General features: G+C 44.8%; 1 protein-coding gene across 1 annotated transcript in view; it reads left to right on the top strand.

The window, feature by feature from the left end:
* LOC137910620 (ELKS/Rab6-interacting/CAST family member 1-like) overlaps positions 1-20,203 on the top strand; it is a 63,794-nt gene that overhangs the window by 35,118 nt on the left and 8,473 nt on the right. Inside the window, exons 17-19 of the mRNA XM_068754996.1 lie at positions 11,152-11,299; positions 15,905-16,012; positions 18,804-18,989. Coding sequence (XP_068611097.1) covers positions 11,152-11,299; positions 15,905-16,012; positions 18,804-18,989 — 442 coding nt within the window. The remainder of the gene's footprint in view (positions 1-11,151; positions 11,300-15,904; positions 16,013-18,803; positions 18,990-20,203) is intronic.

Here is a 20,203-nt window from a genome sequence, read left to right as displayed (position 1 = left end):
GCTTTGCCCCACACATGTAAAACAGGAGAAATGCGCATGAAACTGCCTCTGCGCGCTCTGGCTGCCGTAATTCTTCAGGTTTTGATGTCTGATTTGTTGCTTGGTTTAAGGTTTAATGTTACTCTAAGTCGTGATATACGATATGTCATGTTGCAGAGGGTTCTGGGACACACACTCAGAAACACACACACCCACTGCAGCTGGAATAGGACATTCTGTCTCGCTTTCTCACCTTCTCTTCTTTCCTTCCTTTGCTTCCTCACTTCACACAGACACACACACACGCACACACTGAAGTGTGTGTATCTGTCTGCATGTCGTAGTTTTCACCATCTGGTAGTAAATGACTTCTTTACTCCAACGCTGTGCTAACCTTCAGTATATTTATTCCTCACCGCCGACGAAATGAGGAGGGGGATGCGGAAATGAATCTACATGCCCCGCCTCTTCCCCATGTTTCATTCCTAACTCAAAAACTATTTTACGTTTTCTCACAAAACTTTCTACACACAACAATCAGGTTCTGAAGATTTGCTTTTTGCTATTTGGAAAATTGTCTCTTTCTTATTTTTCTTGTTCCTATGGTTGCAATTTGAATTTAGGCATCATTGCGTGATGATTTCTGAGATGCGTATTTCCGTTGCATAACTTGAGATATCTTTCCACGAATCTTTTTTTCAAATAACTTTCAGTTAGATGCGCAAATTTGCCCTTGTTCTGATTTATGTGTATTGTTCAGTTTTATAAATAAATAATATAAAAATGAAACACGCACAAAGAAGGAATAATTGATTAAATGAAGCAAACTCGGGCATTATATGCACATAAAACCAGATGTAGCACTCAAACATTTCGCTTTTGGCATGCAAAAATGCACAATACATGCTAATGCAGAGGTGGAAACGCACACATTTAGCTGTCCGCACAGATACACACACACATCTGCCTCGCAGGGCTTCAACATGCTCTTTTTCCACGGATAAATCATCTGCAGCAACCTTCACACGTAGACACACAGTCGTAAAACACACACACGCACACACGGAAATATTTTCTTTGTGATGTACATTAAATATGCACACGCTCGTTTTCCTCCCGGCCCTCGTGTTGCTCTTATGGGCATGTGTGCTGTCATGTGTTGCATCCCCGGGCTTGTGTGTGTTTGTGTGTGTGTAAGTGTGTTCCAGCCTTATGGAATGTGCTGACAGTGTGTGTAACAGCAGGCCATCAGGTCTGAAATCCCAATCTGGATGAATTAAGGCCTTCTTTACTTTACTGACTTTGTCTGATGCAAACATGTGTTTGGATGATTTCGAGGGGTTTTTCCGATGCAGCAGTCACGAGACTTGATTTTGATCGCAGCATTGTAAAGCAAAAAAGGGCAACAAGTTTCTTAAATGTGGGAATTTCTTTTTGCCTCCATACTTTTCAGAGTCTGTATTCCAATCGTTTATGGGTAGGTTACATTCGAAGAATCCTTTGCAACCTTTTCTTCATTTTGTGTTTCACCGTGAGGATAAACACTTTGGAAATCTCAACAGTTACGTCACCGCATTGCGATTGAGTCAGATTTGATCACCCAAGCTGCAATTAAGCATTTTAAGTAGAATGTTTTCTCGTAAATATTTGCAGCTGTCTCCCTTATTTTGTCTTTTCTGTGAATAATAGTGAATTAGTAGTGATTCAATCTGTGGACGCTTTTCAGAGCTTCCCCTGAGAAACACAGTTTAGGGTTAAAGATCCCAGAAAGGAACACATTGTTTGGCAATCGATTATTTTTATATGACTAGTAAATGAGTTGATTCAGGAATTGTAAATTTAATTACAGATGAGTCATTTGAGGACTCTTTGTAGAACTATATGTAGATCATAAAATGTTATTGATACCACATGAAGATGCTGAAGAATTTCATTTCTGCGCTTCAGTTTGAAAATCAGTGCTTCCCAAGTCACAGCAGTTGCAGTATCCATAAATTAACTTCAAATGAGGTAACTCAATTTCAAGCCGTCCAGTTAAATCCGTGTGAATATCACTCACAGTTTGTTTGAGATAGAGCCTGGAAGAGGAGAGGACAAAACGGCAAGAGAGGAAGCTAGAGGAGAGGAGAGGGGGGGGGAGACGACAGAAGACACAAAACCAGGGGAAGAACGTGAGTTTAAGAGGTCAGGGTTAGAGTTATAAATATCTTTTTTGGACTCCAGATGGATAATAAGATGAAAGAACAGGGGGAAATGTTTTATGGCAGAGAGAAAAGGAGGGAAGGCGAAGAGGAGAAAGACAGCTTTCCAACAACAACTCAGTGGAGCCAACCAAACGGCTAGAACCAAAATGTCCCCCGTATCCGTCCCACTCCTTCCAATTCGTCCATCAATCTTTCCGACAACATAATATATTGAATTTATAACCGTGTACATTATGTCATCCTCCCTCGCATTAATGCAAGTATTCCCTCTTCTCACCATGTTCACGACTAATTTATCGGCCATTATTTTTACCAGTCAAGAATTATGACCGTAACATTTTTACGAGCGTAAGAATGAGAATTAATCGAAAATGTTCCCAAACATAAAACAGCGTGAAAACGATTTCTGTTTATTTGCGAGGTTGTTATGGCGATTAGTGGTGCTTTTAAAAGGCTGTTTTTTTGTTTTGTTTTGTTTTTCTTGGGCAAAAAGAAAACACAAGCGACTTCATAATGAAAGGACCCTGCTGTAGAGAAACAAGGGCGGCGATGCACTTTTCACAATATTTTTTTTCGCCATTGCAAATAGTCGAAGCTTCCAGAACCGGGGCGGCGAAGTGAGTCACATTACTCGTGTTTGTTTTAGTGGGGAAATAAAACATGATATTTTGGTTGTTTTCTTTGTGTGGGAAGGCTGCCTCCTCTGAAATTTTCTGGCCAAAACTGCCGGCGATGCCAGAATCTATTCGCCGTTAGTGGACGGTTTCAGCCTGTTTACGCACAAAGTCTATATTTTGCACCGCACGCACAATTAGACCCTAAAGATGGCCTGCAGGAGCAGCGAGCTGCTGCGCTGTCTTCAGCCTCCTGCAGCGACGGCCCTGGCCGCTGCCTCGAGGTGAACGCTATAACTTCTATTTATTTCTCCTTTGCCGCTCTTTTCTTTGTTTTATCTCCCTCCCAGCATCCCTTCCTTTATTTCTGCCCCACCCATCTCTTTGCCTCTTTCCGTCCATCTCTCCATTCTTACCTCATATCTCTCTGGAAACGCCATTATCGGCCGAATATGGCGAGCTGGATTTCTCGCTGCCTGTCTGCATGTGTCTTCAATATTGTCACTACATTCTGAGACAAATAAATGGTGTGTGTACGTGCGTGTGTGTATGTGTGTGTGTGAGAGAGCTGCAGCCAAAGATCCTATTTTCGAAGGAGGACAACTCTGCTCCTCAGCCAGAAAAACAATCAAACAAACAAACACATAAACTCCCCCGTCAGTGGCATTAGAAGTTGTGTTTCCAAAATAAGTCTCACACACACAAACACACACTCACGTTCTAAACCAGACGAGACGGCAGGTCCGCTCAGAGGCTTGGAAATGTGTGCAACGCAGACACACATCATTGACGCACACAAACATGCATGAAATATATCCTCCCACACACATGCTTGTACACATGCTTATGTTGTGCTGCTATAAGCCAGAGACAAGCCCTCTGATCCCTTCAGGCAGCAAGGAGATTAATCCAGTGTGCCAAAACAAGTGTGTGCGTGAGAGAGAGAGACAGAAATTTAAAGAGCGTGTGGCAGAAAGGAGCACGCCGTTTTGACACTTAGTCTTACAAGTTAACATCAGGATGCCCAGCTCTTCATCTCTCTCTCTCTCGCCCTCTTTTCTCTCCATTTTTCTTGAACTCTATGTATGTTTGGTCTTCTTTTCTATCCCTCCTTCCTTTGCGTTAGTTCTTTTTTGCTTTTCCCTCATGAGAGATTGAATCGGGAAACTTGGAGCAAATAAAAGGTTTGTTGCGGCCCTCCTGTTTATTCTCTGAAGCAGAATAAACAGGAGAGAAAAGAGACTTCTGCTGGAGGGCTGAAGTTGTGTGTCATATGGCGTGCAAACTGTATGTAATGCAGACCTCTCAAGCTAATTAAATGTACTGAATTGAGCAGGATCGGAAACAAGGAGCGGACAGCAGGAGAGAACGCATTCGGGAAGATAGATGAAAACAAAACGCGTTGGAACAAAATGAAACAAGTGCAGAGAAACACCAGATAAAGGAAAAAGCGGATGTGGTAGAACCTAAACTCGCCTGTTTTCCTACGCTGATTACAGGTTGTACATGCCAATCCATCAAGCAGATCATTAAAACGCAATTAAAGAAAGAGACGGCGCAAATGAGGAGGAAAACGTTCGAAGGAATAAGTAGAAGCAAAGGTCGCTTTGAAAAAATGAACCTCTCATTGTGCGCTACGGTTGCCAGACGATTCTGATTTGTTGTGTAAATCATAAAGGTGCATTTGATTGATACTCAAAGGCAGAAAGATATGCTGAGAAAGTCATAGAAATCAGAATTATGACCCTTCAGCATCATAATCGGGCTATAACTTATTCTACGACGACAATGTAAAGACTCTTTCGTCCTTAATGGGAAAGTTGGCTTACATCAAGGCAAATCGGTTCACGGGATGCACGCGGCAAAGAAAGGATGATCGCATCTTTAGCCGGCCAAAAGAAACTCATGTTGCTCTTAAAATGGATGGAGAAAAAGCGACTGTAATCTGATTTCAAATCCTTGGCCCGACATGCAGGAGAGCAGAGTCCCACCTGGGCGGGGTAGAATCCGTAGATACGAGAACATGGACGGGAACCCGGTCGGATAAAGGAAAAGGATTGTCTTTCATGACCGCTTGCGAGTCGCAGGTGTCCGTCGCTGCGGCTGGTTTGTGTTACGGGAGCCAGTTTGTGTTGACAGATCGTAAGCAGATGTCTCGGTCGCTGCAGCGGCGCAGAAACGGATTTACTGTAAAGAACCGCAGCCAAGACAAAGCTGCATCTTGAGTCACACTCCTGTGTGTGTGTGTGTGTGTGTGTGTGTGTGTGTGTGTGTGTGCGTGTGTGTGCGTGTGTGTGCGTGTGCGTGTGGTCTAGTGGAAAGAGCAAACTTCTGCGGACCATGGATAATGCATTTTTACACTTTTCTTTTTATTCACTGTGTGTGTGCGTGTGCACGTGCGTGTGTGTGTGTGTGTGTGTGTGCGTGCATGAGGAGAGTTTTATAAGAGAAAAAGGGGAAATGTGTCAAGAACAGATCCTCATTCTGTCATGCAGCAGTCCCACCTGCCTCGGTCTCTCTCCCCCTCTCTCTACCTGTGTCTCTCTACCTCCCCCTTCCCCGCTACTCACTTCATCCCTCTCCCTCTCCCTCTCTCCCCCTCTCTCTCCCGCTCTTCATGTCTCTTTGATTTGTTTTCCCCCAAAATCCTCCAGTTATTTTATTCCCATCCCTGTCAGCGCTGTTTCTTTCTCTCTCTGTGTGTGTCTGTGTGTGTCTGTGTGTGTGTCTGTGTGTGTGTGTAATTCTTCTCGCTGTCTTTCTTTAAGCCTCTCTGATGTACAACAGCTCCTTGAGGGGAGCTTTTCTCTCCCTCTCAAACACGCACACACAAACACGCTTATCCTATGCGCCAGATTTAACCTATTTTCCTAATACACTCTTTCTCGCTCACTTTTTCCAATTCTCCCTGATGGCCTCTCATCCCGTCTCCTCGCTCCACACTAAATCATTCATTCCAGTGTCTCTAACCCACTTCCACTATACTTTAAGACACACACACACACACACACACACGCATACACACAGCTTTCAAACAGATCTGTCCATAAATCCGGCTCTTCTCGCTGCGTTACGGTGCATTATATTCCGGGCTACTATAATCTGAGCAGCATTAGTCAGAGATAGAAGTTTCCATCAAACCAGGAGCTGGTCTTTTCCCTTCCTGAATAAAAGCGTAAACGTCCCACATCTGTAAACATATCTTGCTTTTTGGCACTGAATAAAACCTTAAGGGCATGCTTAACGCTTATTCCTATTTTAATCGTCATTCAAGATAATCCTTTTTGAAGTTTACGGCTTTGTGCAGAACAATCTCCAAGTTTCAGAATCCACGTAATGACTGCGGTAGGTGTCGATCATTTTCTCTAATAACTCCTCTTGTGATCCAGTGGAGTGAAACTCGTCGGCTGTAAAACGTCTCGCTATAAACCAAAGCTTTATTGGCTGCCGTTGCTTTGATGGCCAAAACAGCCCTATAGCAAACGTTTCAGAAAAGCCACTCTGATGTGTGCATTCACTGCCCTGCGTTTTCTACCGCTGGGCCATAAACCAACAAGTGCATGTGGGTGTGCACGCGTGTGTATTAATGCTGTGACACACAGCTCCATGTATAAGCCTGCTTTAAAAGCCCCATCAGCTACGTGTCTGACATGGACTGCATGTTGTATACATTTAATGTGTATCTGTGAGACATAGCAGCAGCGCAGATTTAATGTGTGTGTGTGTGTGTGAGAGAGAGGCAGAGAGAGAGAGGGAGAGCCAGGACAGAGCACATTAGAATGGGGGCCTGGTGTTCTCTGGTTATCAGCCCCAGGACACAAACTGTCAGCTGGGAGAGAAATACTACTCTGTAGGGCTTGGAAAGTAAACTGGTAGTGCTCTGTGTGTGTGTGTGTGTGTGTGTGTGTGTGTGTGTGTGTGTGTGCGTGCGTGCGTGCGTGTGTGTGTAAGAGAGTGAGAGGAAAAGGTAAAGTCAAAGACAGAACAATAAATTAGAAATGGATTGAATCCTACATCCACCTGTAGAACTAGATTCAGTGCAGTCATGGCCACCGGGTGGACGCATACGTGTGAGTGTGAGTGTGCGTGTGCGTGCACGTGCGTGTCAATCAGTAATCAAATAAAAAAAACTGACAGGAAGGAGCGTGTAAGGAAAGAAAATAAAGCTATCGATCCATCTTTCCGCTCCGCTTGTAAAGAACGCAGGGCTCGCTTGCATTCGAGTCGAGTTCGTGATTTCCTGCCACGAAGGTCGAATGTGAATCTGGAGAAATTCAATTCAACTTTTTGTACGTATAGACCCAAATGTTTTTACCATCTGTAACTCAAGCATGTAAATATCAAGCTCAGACGCTGTGCTCGCCACTCTGGGGATTGTGTTTAAAACGTCTTTTAGCGTCCTCCGAGGATGATCTCCTCCTCCTCCTCAGAAGGACGCATCTTTAATTCCCCAGAACTGTATCCAGATGAAATATGATCATAAATCTAAATAAACCAGCTGCTGTGTTGTGTTTCTGAAACCCTGAAAATGAAGCACACTGCCCGTAAAACGACAACATTTCAGCGCTGTGATCTCATTTTGGTGCTGATTGGCTCAGACCTGCACTTTCCAGCGCTCATCTAATCAAATTAACTGTTGATTTCAGGTGGTATTAAAATGAATTATCCGTTTCTTTGTGCACCAGTTCAAAGTTTCCACACGGAATTTAAAACACAGCTTAAACCAGTCTCTCAGTATTGGTCAGTCAGGGAGGAGTCTGTTTTTTGCAAAAACCCTTCCTCGGGATATAAGGACTTTTGAAACTTTCAAAAGTCAGAATGGCAGCGTGACGCCGCAGAGGGGAACCTCCTGTCACAGAAACGAGGTCGAGCGTGACGCGCACCACGTCCCGCCGGGGTTAACGAGTAAACTCCGGCGTCCCACAAGACGCAACGAGGGCAGACGGTGTCACAGAAAACAACGGAGCGCTGCTTTGTCCGGTCAGAAACGGAGAGCAGGGAGAGCGGATTATTTCTGAAATAGCTCTTGTGTTTGTCTTAGACAGAGACTGGCCAATGTCACAGTGGACTGACACACACACACACGCTATTAATTCTTTAGCACATGTATGCACAGGATAAAGCCTTAAATATACACAGACAACTTGTGAACATTTTGCACACGCTGAAATGAAGTACATCCTTATGAGGCCATACACACTTACAGATGTCATATACGCAGACATACAACCGTCACTGGAACACACACACACACACAAACACACACACACACACACTGTAGATTGCAGTAGAAGGTGACAGCATGAAAGAGATAATGCAGCGCACTCTGGAAGCTCCTTTAGTGTGTGTGTGTGTGTGTGTGTGTGTGTGTGTGTGCGTGTGTGTGTGTGTCTGATACATAGGAAAATGTGAGTGATCTCAGACCAAGCCTCAGTGTTTCTGATAAAGCCGGGGGGGCCTGAAGTAGACGGAGGAAGGAGAGCCCCCGCATTCATGCGTGATGAGGTTGGGGTCAGGTGCCTGGTGTGTTTGCACATATCTGCTTACTGTCTCCCTTGTCGCCGTGGCGATGACATCATGGCACACGCCTGCCGAACGACGGAAAGAATGCCTCGTCTCCATGCAGAGGTGGTGGGGAAATAGAACGAGCCACAGAGGAAGGGGGGGGGGGGGGGGGGGCGAGAGATGAAAATCACAGGCCGGCTGGGAGATAGTGAAGCGAATATGCTCTAAAGTCCTTCATGTGAATTTCTGACCATTTCCGACTGCATGAAGCACAAGAGCAGCTCAGCCTGTTTCCAGTTTTCAATCTACTTTAATGCAAAATAATTTTACGGAAAATCCTGCACCTCATAATTTATATCCGGCGTTCGGCGGTAATGTGAAAAAAGCGCCTTCTTTATAGGAAGATGGAAAGTAAGGCGGACGCCTTAATACACAGACACATTTTCATCCTGCACCTGATGCACAATAAATGTCAACACTTTTTTTTAAAACTAAGCATTTATCTGCCTAATACAAACCATAGCTGGATAACATCTTATTTTTGCGGCAATCATGATTGTTCCTTCAGTGTTTTTGTGTTTTAAAAAAAAGCAGTAGTTCAAGTTCAAGGTAGCGTGCATGAGCTTAAAGGCGTTGGACGCATCAAAACGTTGCACGGAAGTTAATAATGTAACACCAAATGAGGTTACAACGCTCGATCAGATATTCCGATGAAGATTTAACTTCACACTCCCACAGAATGTGTCCTCGTCCATGTCTGGCTCTAAACTCCATCACTGAAGGTCGACGTCTGTGACAGAAGTTGGGTCAGGTTCAACGGTCCTGCCTTTCCCTTGCCAGAGGCTGCTACTTTGGGACCCCGTCCGCGCCAACACAGGCGTGTCGTTGACATAAATAAGGAAAATGTGTTGAAGTCATGCTTTTTTTGGTGCACATGCAAAGATAGCAGATCCCCCTGCTGTTCAGGCTGTACATTTAAATGACATAAGACAAAAGACGATGCCAAAAACAAGAGGAATACGAGTACATGAGACCCCCTTTAAAGGCTTTTATTCCCCGCTCAATGTTAGCAGACCATCCTTTATCCTCCGCTGCCCTCTATAGTGCTCCAGAAAGTAAAATAAAACTTGAAAGAACGTTGCAGATCTGAGGCTGAGCATCCACTGGGAGCCTCCTCGTCGAGCTAGCTGCATTGCTTTTGTTATGTTCAATAGCGTGGATTGCACTGGCAGCTGAGCTGAGAGCACACTATGCCTTTTAAGTGCCCTCTGACAGGAGAATTATCTAAAGATTTAGCAGAAGAGGAGCTGCACTTGAAACAGATTTTAATGATCACATGCAACAGCGGTAGCCTCAACCAGTGCTTGTTATAAGCACATGTTTAGTTCTGCTAGCTGTGAAGGCCGAGCAGAGAGTGTTTCAAGTGTGTGTGTGTGTGTGATGAAGGGAGGACGATTGAAAGTCCCAAAATGAGATGATCATTTGAATAAATAGCATTTTTTTCACCAGGGTTTATGTGTGCCATGTGCTGGCAGCTACCTCTCAGATGAGAAGCACTGTCAGCTTTAACAAGACCAAAGCACCATTAGTTTTATCTGTATGCATGTGTGTCAGTCTGTTTGTGTTACTATCAAAATGTGTGTATGAATAAAGGAGGAATGGAAAAAGACTGGCATGAAAAAGTCAAGTTCGCATCAGTTTGTATTAAGATTAGTGTAATAATATTGGTCATCCTGATGGATAAGATTATCAAGACTGCAGGAATCCAGATGCATGATGGGATACCGGCGCTGTATGAGCGTTCATCTCATAAAAATCAATGCATGCAATAAACAAGATCCACAGAGATGAACAAAAAGGAAACATGTGTTGGTTTACGTGCCAGTGCATCTTTTGGAATGTTTTTGCGTGGCTAATCGGCAAGCCCTGTGGGGTTGTGGGGGGGGGGGGGGGGAGAGAAACATTATGATTTAGATTGTCTGTAGAAACGAGAGTTCTGAGAATTTGGAGCCTTGGGTGTCCTCGGATGAGGCTCAGCCAGATCCGTGGCTGATTTGGGCTGATGGGATGCGGCTTGTTGCTTCCCTACCGCATGGAATGCTGTCCATGGACCCAACCCTCCAAGCACGGGGAACAGATGGAGGCAAAAGGGCAAGAAGGACAGACAGAATCTCTCTGGAGGCAGTTAGTAGGAGGTTTTTTTGTGTGTTTTTAAATCAGACAAACCCAAAATGTATTATTTCAGGCCATTTTGCCTTTCAGGAGGAGGATAGCATGGAGAAAACCAAGAGGGAACATACGCCATAAAGGTTTCCACCATGGACAAAGTGGACACATCTTGATTTCATTTGGTGTTTTGCATCTAACCACCAGGAAGTCCCATATTTTGTCAGAATTGTCAGCGGCGCTCCGGATAAAATGACTTCCATCCACTTGTTGATGTGCCGTGGGTTCGACGAGTTCACACAAATTAGCATCTAGCAGATCATTTTGGTTTCCTTTTGAGAATCTATCCTTGGGATTTCGCTCTCCACCCAAATTCCATGGGAGGTGAATTTTTTTTTATTTCTTAATTGCCCTCATAAAGTTGTAAAAAAGGACATTTCACATAATTCAACGGGAATGTCTCCTGTCTCTTTTGCGCCACAGAAAACACAAGATTTCGGGGAAAAACGATGTTTCACCCCTCGTAATTATTCTTTCGCGTTTTTCTTTTTCTTTTTTTTTTGGAGGAAGATGTAGACTCAGCTATCTCAAAGCTTGGGAAACTGTTGACTGGACAATACTCACGTTTTATCACTCGAGTGTGCTTTTGATTAATTTGATTTGATTGGTTGTTTTCTCTGCAGGCAAGAGGCGCTGCTGGCAGCCATAAGCGAGAAAGACGCCAACATCGCCCTGCTGGAGTTGTCCTCGTCCAAGAAGAAGAAAACCCAGGAAGAGGTGGCTGCTCTGAAACGGGAGAAGGATGGTCTGGTCCATCAGCTCAAACAGCAGGTAGGCTTAGCGTGCTACCCGTCCTATGAGATCCAAACGGACACCGAGGGGGGGGGGGGGGGGGGTTATTTTAACGTGCCGCAGAGACAGAGAGGAGCACAGGTGAGGTGGCGATGATGAGGGGAGCGAAGAAAAACAAGACAGGCAAAGAGAAACTGAGTCCAGATGTGACCACGGTCCTCCGACCACCGAGGGTAAATTTAGGATTAAGCCACCCCCTCCCACACTCCCCACACATAATCACACACAGAGTTCAAATGTTCGGCAACCCTCCGGTGACAACACTTGCATATCATTTTGTATTTGTTTACACTCTCTATCCGCAGATACACACGAAAACCTTACATATCACTCCGCCAGTGTGGATACAGCCACACACACACACACACACACACTCAACCAGGCCAAAAACAAGGATATAAACATGACCAAATACCTCAGTGGTTCCACACAGAGGTCTATTCACACACGCCGACACACACCTACACTCACTTAAGGTTCTCATGGGTCTAGTGAATTGACCGACTCCTTAGTGGATCGGCCCACTGGGAGGATTCTGGAATTCCACCCGTATCTGCTTCTGCAACCAAACAAAAGAATTCTCTAATAACGAGCCGTCAGAGTACAGAAGCAAATGATTATACTAGAAATATTTGTATTATTTATGGTTCATGTGTGCCTCGGATTTTTTATTCTTTTTGCCACGCATTCAGCAACTAACATCAACATACCGGAGGTGCTCTCAGCGCACGAGTCCACACGGTGATCTGCTAGCCCATGCAACCCCACCGGCCCCGTGTCTCCGGCTAAAGACTAAATCAAACGGTTGGAGTCGTCATCCTCAAATAGAAACGTTTATAAAGATTTATAGTTATTGAATATTGCCCAAAATCCACTTAATGGTGCGAGAAAGCTCAGAGGGTTCCGGTAAGACGGATGTCACACACTTCTGAAAGATCGTGAGTGTGCATGTGTGTGTGTACGTGTGTCCCAAGGAGTATTTGAACCGGTGTTGAGGAAAGTGGTGGGCGTGTGAGAGAGAGAGAGAGAGAGAGAGACCGTGTCGCAGGAAGTCATTAAAGCGTTCTCTCCTCTCAACCCTTTCTCTTCCGCCCTCGTTCCTCCATCTCTCCTTCCCTCCTATTTGAAGTCATTTATGGCACCTCGGGGTCTCGGAGGTGGTTACTGACAACACAGAGACTCCACTGACTGCCGCTTGTGTGTGTGTGTGTGCGTGCAGACGAGGGTGTGCGCGGTTTTATGCCCCTCTTGGTGTCTATTTCTCTGCCTCCCTCTCTCTCTCTGTGGTGTCATAATTTTCAATCCCTCAGTGATGGATCGCAAACCGAGACTTCCTCAACATTCCCCTCTGCGTGTGTGTGTGTGTGTGTGTGTGTGTGTGTGTGTTTCCAGCGTGACCATCCAGTGATTGAGGCCAGTGCGGTATTTTTAGCTCGCTCCTTCACAGTGACACATGCACACACTTATCCAGCGATAACCTCCCTGACAGAAGGACGGCATATGAAATTATAAGTGAGTATAAGGCAGAGATAAACCAAACGTTAGACGTCAATTAGTGAGCTGGTACTTCTAATTTTGTAAACTGCATCAAATGCAGTTGAGAAGAACACCTGTACGAGTGTGCGTGCGTGTGTTAGTATTAGTGCTCTCCTGTGTTTTGCTCTTTGACCTCCAGCTGCAGGGGGCAGTAGATCAAAGTGCCCTCCGCTATCGTCTTTCGCTCTCTCTCTCTCTCTTTCTTTTGCTTCATCTCATTTGTCTCTTTCCAGCGGAACGGCGCAGAAACTGGAACTGTGAGGGGAAAAAAAACAGGAGGTGGTGGTGCAGCGTGCGAAATCAAAGACGAGGGGGAGTTGTTCTATAGTGTTTTATGAAATGGAACAAAAAAGGTGGAGGTGAGGAATATGGGGCCATCTGCTGCTACATGCGGTTAGCGTTCACAGGTGGCGTACGTGTGCCTGTTACCCTACACCTGTAGGATATTTAGATTTTTCCCCGACTTCCTTGTCGGGTATCCGTAACCCACGAGGCTTTCAATCTACTTTGCAGAAATACAAAAAGAACTTGGAAAATACAGGGAATTTTAAAACACGTTAACTGCTAACTCAACAGTTTTCAGTCTTAGGTCTGTTCAGTTGTCTTCCTCTTTTCACATTTAATCGTTTAAAATTCTCTCTTCTCCTGATTGTGTCAAAAGTTCGTTCTAGATTGATTCCCTTCAGTGTTTCACTTTTTGTCCTCACTTCATCGACAGCTTTCTCTTCTTCGTGTCATAAATAGAGCAAAAAAAATTATTCAATTCTTTATCACAATGAAAAGCCTCTTGTCCAGCCATGACTCAGCAACCTTTCATTATTGATAATTGCGCAGATTTCAACAAAGGTTTCCGACGCCGGAGGAAAAGACGAAGCAATAATCTGATCTAATATCCCCAGGAGCCTTATCACGATGAAATTATGAAATTATTTCCTTCCCGGCATGACTCAGCAACTTTTCCCACTTGGCCTTCATTTGTTTCGCATTCCGTCCGCTGTCAGCAGGTTACAGGGGAGAGCTGCAGGAGAGGCAGATGAAGCGGGGGAAGGGGGGGAAGGGGGGGAGAAGATGGGAACAATGAGGAGGGGAGAAGGAGTGAAATAATGGTGTGATGATTAAGAGAGAGCTGGCACAGAAACGAGCGAGCTGAGGTCAGCATTCCTGGCAATTAGAGAAAAGGGAAAACTGTAAAGAAAGGCTAATAAGGAGAACGAGAGAGGATGAGGGGGGGGGGGCATTCATTTCTTCCTATTCGTCCATGTTTACCATCCTTTGAGGAGTCATTTTATGGTTTCGGGTTCAACAATATTAAAGATAAATAATAAACAAGACAATAAAAATAGACTTCAGACTTCATGCAAATCAGTAAAATTCACTCTAATATTTATTTAATCATCTGTTGACTTCCCCATGGCACTCGACGATCCCTCGTTCACGTTTCACATCAAAAAGGGGGGCCGAGAGAACAAAGGGGACACACAATAAAAGAAAAGCCACGAAGACAAAAAGGGGCGAGTGAAAACGACAGAGCCGCGAGAAGAGGAGGAGAAGAAAGGGAAACATGTGGAAGTGCAGACGTGTGGCAGAGCGGAGGGAGGAGAGAGGGAGCTAGTCCCGCATGCCGGGGTATGGAAAGGAGCAGAAAGCGATAGAAAGAGGAACAGATAGAGAGCGACAGAGACTTATAATCAATGTCAAAAAGAAGAAGGAACGAAGCGATCGTATATGGGTTTGAATCTCATTATCAATCGCTTCGATTCGTCACCCGGGTCAGCGTTTGAGAACAGGTGTCGCATTTTCATGGATGACGACAGACCCGGTTAGCGCGGCGGTTTCGGGTCATGGGGGGCGGGGGGGTTCGGACAGCCCTGTCTACGCAGCAAACAGAGGTGGTGTTGTGTTAGACCAGCCTTTTATTTGTGTAGTACTTCCTTTGTGTCGTTTTATAATAACGCAAGGAGGCAAAAGACGTTCAGTCGAGGCTTTAAAAAAGTAATTATTTACAGAGCAGAAATTCTATAAATAATTGAGATGGTGGCCGTTTACACGCGTAAGGATGTGGTGAAGAGGAGAGGAGGAGACAGATGCAAATAAACATCACTTCACAGCCATGTGTGTGTGCGTGCATGCATGTGTTTTGCATGTGTGTGTAGAGGCAGTGTGGACTCCATGTTCTGTACTAATGTGGTTTCCAGATGAACTGTTCGCCTTCCATGTTTGTTTAAATATATTTGTGTGTTTATTTTCATGCTGTCTTCAGAAAATGAGGAAATTAATCATACGCTTGCATGTGCTTGTGTGTGTGTGTGTGTGTGTGCACGCACATCAAGGGGATACCGGTACTCTCTTCAACTTCACTTATGTGTAGAGCCTCTGTCACTTCCTCACACAAATGTCGCTGAGCTTTCACACAGACACAAATGAAATTTGCAATTTGCGTATTTCATTCGCTTCCTGTCAAAAACTCACACACACACGCACACACACACACACACACTCGGTCTGGCCTGCTTAAGCCCTGTTCCTCGTGGAGGCTAAGGGGATTTAGATTGTACAAAGCTGTCAGATTTAGTCTGCTTGTTTCCAGGCCTGCTGTAAAGCAGCGGTGTGACTATTACAAACGGACGGAGCGGAGAGAGGAGGAAAGGGAGGAGAGCAAAGGAGGAGAACTTATAGGACGGCCCGATTTTGCCTTTTCTTTTTTTTTTCCAACCTGCTTCAAACCAGCTGATGAGGTGTTTTCCTTCCTCTGGAGCAAAATTGAAATGACAGCGTGACAAAGATGGCAAATGAATGAACGAAGGAAACTTTTATTTCAGATACAGTATTATAAAATAATGAATCGTAGTCATTGACTCAAAATTAGCAGCTTCCTATACCCTGATCTTCTGTTTCATTACGTTTGCAGGCTACGCCTTGTTCGCCGCTTCGTGGCGTTCCCTCAGACGTGACGCGTTATTTGCTCACTGAATCTCACAGGAAGTCATTTTTCGGTGTTTGTGACGGCGTGCGATCTAATCGTGTGTGACTGTCTCTTCTGTCTTGCAGACTCAAAACAGAATGAAGCTGATGGCAGACAACTACGAGGACGACCACCCGAAGAGCTCCTCCCCAAACGCAGGGCAGACCAACAATCACAAGCCCTCTCCGGACCAGGTAAAACCGCCGAGTCACCTGAGGAGGAAGCGACTCCTGACGCTCCACGTCACACTGACTCTTACGTGAAGGCCAGCATGCTCTAAAATAACATTAGGAAATAACAATTTCATGTTTGGGTGTCTTTTTCTCTGTTCATTTAACAGCCAGCTAATATTTTTCCTCAAAGTCTTCGACAAACTAACTTCTGCTTTTTCCAAACTCACGCTGCGGTTGGACTAAACTAACCAATAGGACGACGAGGAGGGCATTTGGGCCTAGCGCGTCACATGCCTTCTGTCCCGGTCCATCATTTTGTACAGACGGGTGAGCGCATTCTCTGACTTGGATCCAGCCACCGGATCGGCTCGTCGCTCTTCTCGTCTCGTCTTGCTTTGGTTTCCGCCTGTGACTGTGATCTGGTTCTGGTGTTGTGATTCCCTCGTTGCATTTGACACTCATTCCACTCCCGAAGAGGAATGCGTCCAAAATCATCTCTTGAATGACGTGCTCCTCCGCCACATCAGCACTTTTATCCTTTTCTACGTCTTGTGTGTGGGTCCGCTTACATTCATCATCACTGACTCTTCCCAATCCCAACTTTTATCTCTCTCATTCCAAACATCTTCTCCATGTTTTTTTCCGTCCTCATCGTTCAACGCATCATTTTTCAGGATTCACGTTTTAGGTCAATCGGTCTAAAAAAAAAGCTGCAGCTAATTGTATTGCCCCATATGTGCAGCACATGCTGCCTTCAGGGCTGTGGGATTTCCCACCGAGATTCTAAAAGCCCAAAGGTTCGCCTGTCAATCTAAGTCTGACCCTGGTTATTAATTAGCGGTAGCGCCTCCCCGCTGAGAGAGACGGCCGACGCTCCTTTCTTCTTTCCGTCATCACGAGGAGTCCACGCGCCCGCAGCGCGGCACAGACGCGCTCCTCCTCGTGTGCACGGCGGGTAATTAGCCACAGCGCATTACATCAGAACAGCGAGTGATTGTGTGTCTGTCAATAGGCTACGCTGTGCCGCCGCCGGAGAAACGAAACGCTTCGGAACCAACTGTGAGCTCCGAACACACACCGAGCATTGTTGAGGATATATTTTTTTATGAAGTTCTGAATTTTTAATGGTCTTTAACGCATCAGTGCAAAAAGACAGAGAGGATGTGTAAATGTTTATTTCTGTAAAATACTTCAGTGTTTTGGTTTGTGAGCTTTCTACATATTTGAAAAATGGCCAGACGGCACAAATAGTGACTTTGTTTTACTGATGCTAGTTTATTTAATAATTGTTATTTTTACAAGTGGAATTCTTCTTTATTAGTTTTTTTTTTTACTTTAAGGTGAACTGAAAGCCTTCCAGTAGAAACTTTTGCAGGTTTTAGTGACGTTCTAGTACATTTTTAAAAGTTTATGTCAAGGCCAGGTGTTGAGTTTGGACCCCAAGATACAGCGACAGAGACGCCGGGAAAAGTTCAAACAGTTTAATCAAATAAAAGGGGAATAACAATTTACAGAACCAGTCATTTACTGGTCATTGACATTATTCCATCGATCTGCTGTGGAACTCTTCCGTTTCAAATGAATATGTTGGTGTGGCTGTAGGTTTAAAAAAAAATAAAATAAATGCAGCCAGCGAATGAGGCCGGCTGAATGTTTCTCTTTAGAGTTATTTCTTAGTACTGCAAGAGTCTGGTAGGCAGGCAAGGGAGGCTAATAAAAAGACACAAACACACACACACACACACACACACACACAGTGTGTATAAAATGATGTCTCCTCTGGGATGGTTTCATAATACAGTTAGGCACTGGAAAGCACTGCGGGCTCATTAAACACACACACTGCATATGTTGAGCATTGCAGGTTGAGTAATACAATAAAAACATGCCGGCGCATTAATGCTATACACCTTATTAAAATAAGTAAATTCAAATGCTCCAAGGTCTGCAAAGACTCAGGGATCTTGGCTTTTGCTCGTATTCCTCATTGTTATTGCTGCGGTAAAGCAGGCATAGTCTCACTTTCTGTTTCTCATTAAATATTTCTCAAAAAAGGAAAAGAAAGCGGTGTTTTTGTTATTTGTCTCTAAACGTCTTCCTTCCATCGCCTTCATTCCTTCCATTCTTTCGGCCTGTTTCTCATTTGTCTTGCATTTGATCCGCGGAGCGCCGCTGCAGGTCTGCAAAGTGTTTCTGTGATTTTTTTCTTCTTAGATTTCTGACAGAATTTTCCAGATTTGAACGCAGCTGTTGCGCACGTGTTGCGCATGTGTGTGCAAAGCGCTTATGCCATGCTTTATGAGATGCTTTTGTTTACGTGTTCGTTGACATCATAAATGCAGATCGTCTCGATTTCTACAGCCTTTTTAATTTATCCATTATCCAGACATCGAAGTTAAACTCAGGGAGGAACATTATCTCTGACTTCCTTTTAGTTTTATTATCTGTGGAGCTTCAATCGAACTAAATCTGAGAGAAATCAAGCTAAGGCCTAATCTGGTGTGTAAACGTACCTCCGTCTTCTCTCCCTCTCCATGGATCCCCCCCCTGCTCTCATTTTAATCACCATTAACGTGTTTGATGTTGCATGCCATGCATAGAATGATGTAATGCACTGTGATTGTTATCCACCATTCATAATCAGGTTTAGATTATATTTCAAGTGTCAAATTCATCCGCTGGCTTCAGAAAGCAGCACGACTGTTTCCTAGCTAACTTCCTTATATTCTTTCAAGTCTGACTAATTTTTGCTGCAATAAAATAAATCTGCCTCGTTTTTCTCACCCATCTTCTTCTCCCCTCCCCCCTTCAGATTCTCTCTCCTCTCCTGGATCTGGATCAGAACCGCAGCAAACTGAAGCTGTACATCAGTCACCTGACCTCACTGTGTCAGGAGCGAGACCCAATCATATTGCAGGACTTTGCCCCGCCCCCAGCCTATCGCCGCTCTGATTCCGCCTCCTGGCACGCGCAGCTGCACAGCATGACGCAGGAAGAGGTGAGACTATTTGATTTGTGTGTGTGCACTTCTGAAAAAAAGCATGCAAAGTGAAGCAATTTGTCAGTTTTCACCTACAAATATGTGTGTGTGTGTGTGTCTGTGCGTGTGTGTTCTATCCGGGAGAGTGAATGTGCTCTGTTTATGAAAAATGTAGGGAAGAAAGTGAGGGCATCATTTTCTTTATGGTTAAATCAGCCACTGACGGGAAGTTGTGACCTTCTGTAAACCATTAATAAAACAGAACCCAATTGTTTCTTAATTAGTTTTAACATTCGGTGCAATTTAAAACAATACAAAATCAATAGTTCACAACTTCATTGACTTATACTACATGAAATATCTTGCTTTTGCACGTTTGCACTTACATTGAAGCACATTTGGAAACCATTGCATTCTGTCCAAGCCTTTTTTTTGGGGGGGGGGGGGGGTGAACTGGCTTGCAGGAGTGTAGAACGGAGCCGGTCGGCTTGGCGGGTTTTTGGCGCTGCCTTTGACATTATTTAAATGATTTGCTCCAGAAGGTCACCGAACGACAAGCCTGCTGGCCGTGGAACACATGCCTTTTTTTTTTTTTTACTGGAAATTAACCCCGCCTCCACCTTTGGGAGGTGCCGGAAACCGAGGAAACGGTCACCGTCTGCGAGTGGGAGGAGAGAAAGGGAATGATAGGTGAGGAAAAATGAGGCAAAGGGCGAGGTGAAAGTCAGCCTACCTGCTCCCTTCACTGAAATGGTGAGGAGGTGTGTTTTCAGATATTAACTATAAAGAGTATATTATTACAGTTTAAAAAATGTGGCTGTCTGTGCCTTCCTCTCCCTCCCTCGCCACCTTTGCCATATTGAAAATGTGTCAGGCGATGCACGGCCACTACATGTGGTATACATTGAAAACCTGTAACTCTAGACACACACACGTACTCACAGGGCGACGTTACAGAGTGTGCGGTTGGGCTACGGCAGGACTAGTTTCCTCTCGTCCTCATGAAAGCCCTATTGTATGTCTAATGCTAGCGTGACTGCTTCTGATACGGCGCAGCGTGGTGCCTCTTTCAATAAACTTCAAATTGACCTGCCGTTTAATCGGCGCCCGCATTGAAGGTACAACGAACCGTCCCGGTGACTTTGGTGGACGGGCCGTCGCTGCGCGGATTCTTCGTCATCGGCCCGTTTGCAGACAGCAATGTGAGGTTGGGGGGGGTTTGACATTTCTTT

The sequence above is a fragment of the Brachionichthys hirsutus genome, chromosome 22, assembly GCF_040956055.1.
Source record: "Brachionichthys hirsutus isolate HB-005 chromosome 22, CSIRO-AGI_Bhir_v1, whole genome shotgun sequence".
Lineage (NCBI taxonomy): Eukaryota > Metazoa > Chordata > Actinopteri > Lophiiformes > Brachionichthyidae > Brachionichthys > Brachionichthys hirsutus.
This window is presented reverse-complemented; position numbering and strand designations above follow the sequence as displayed.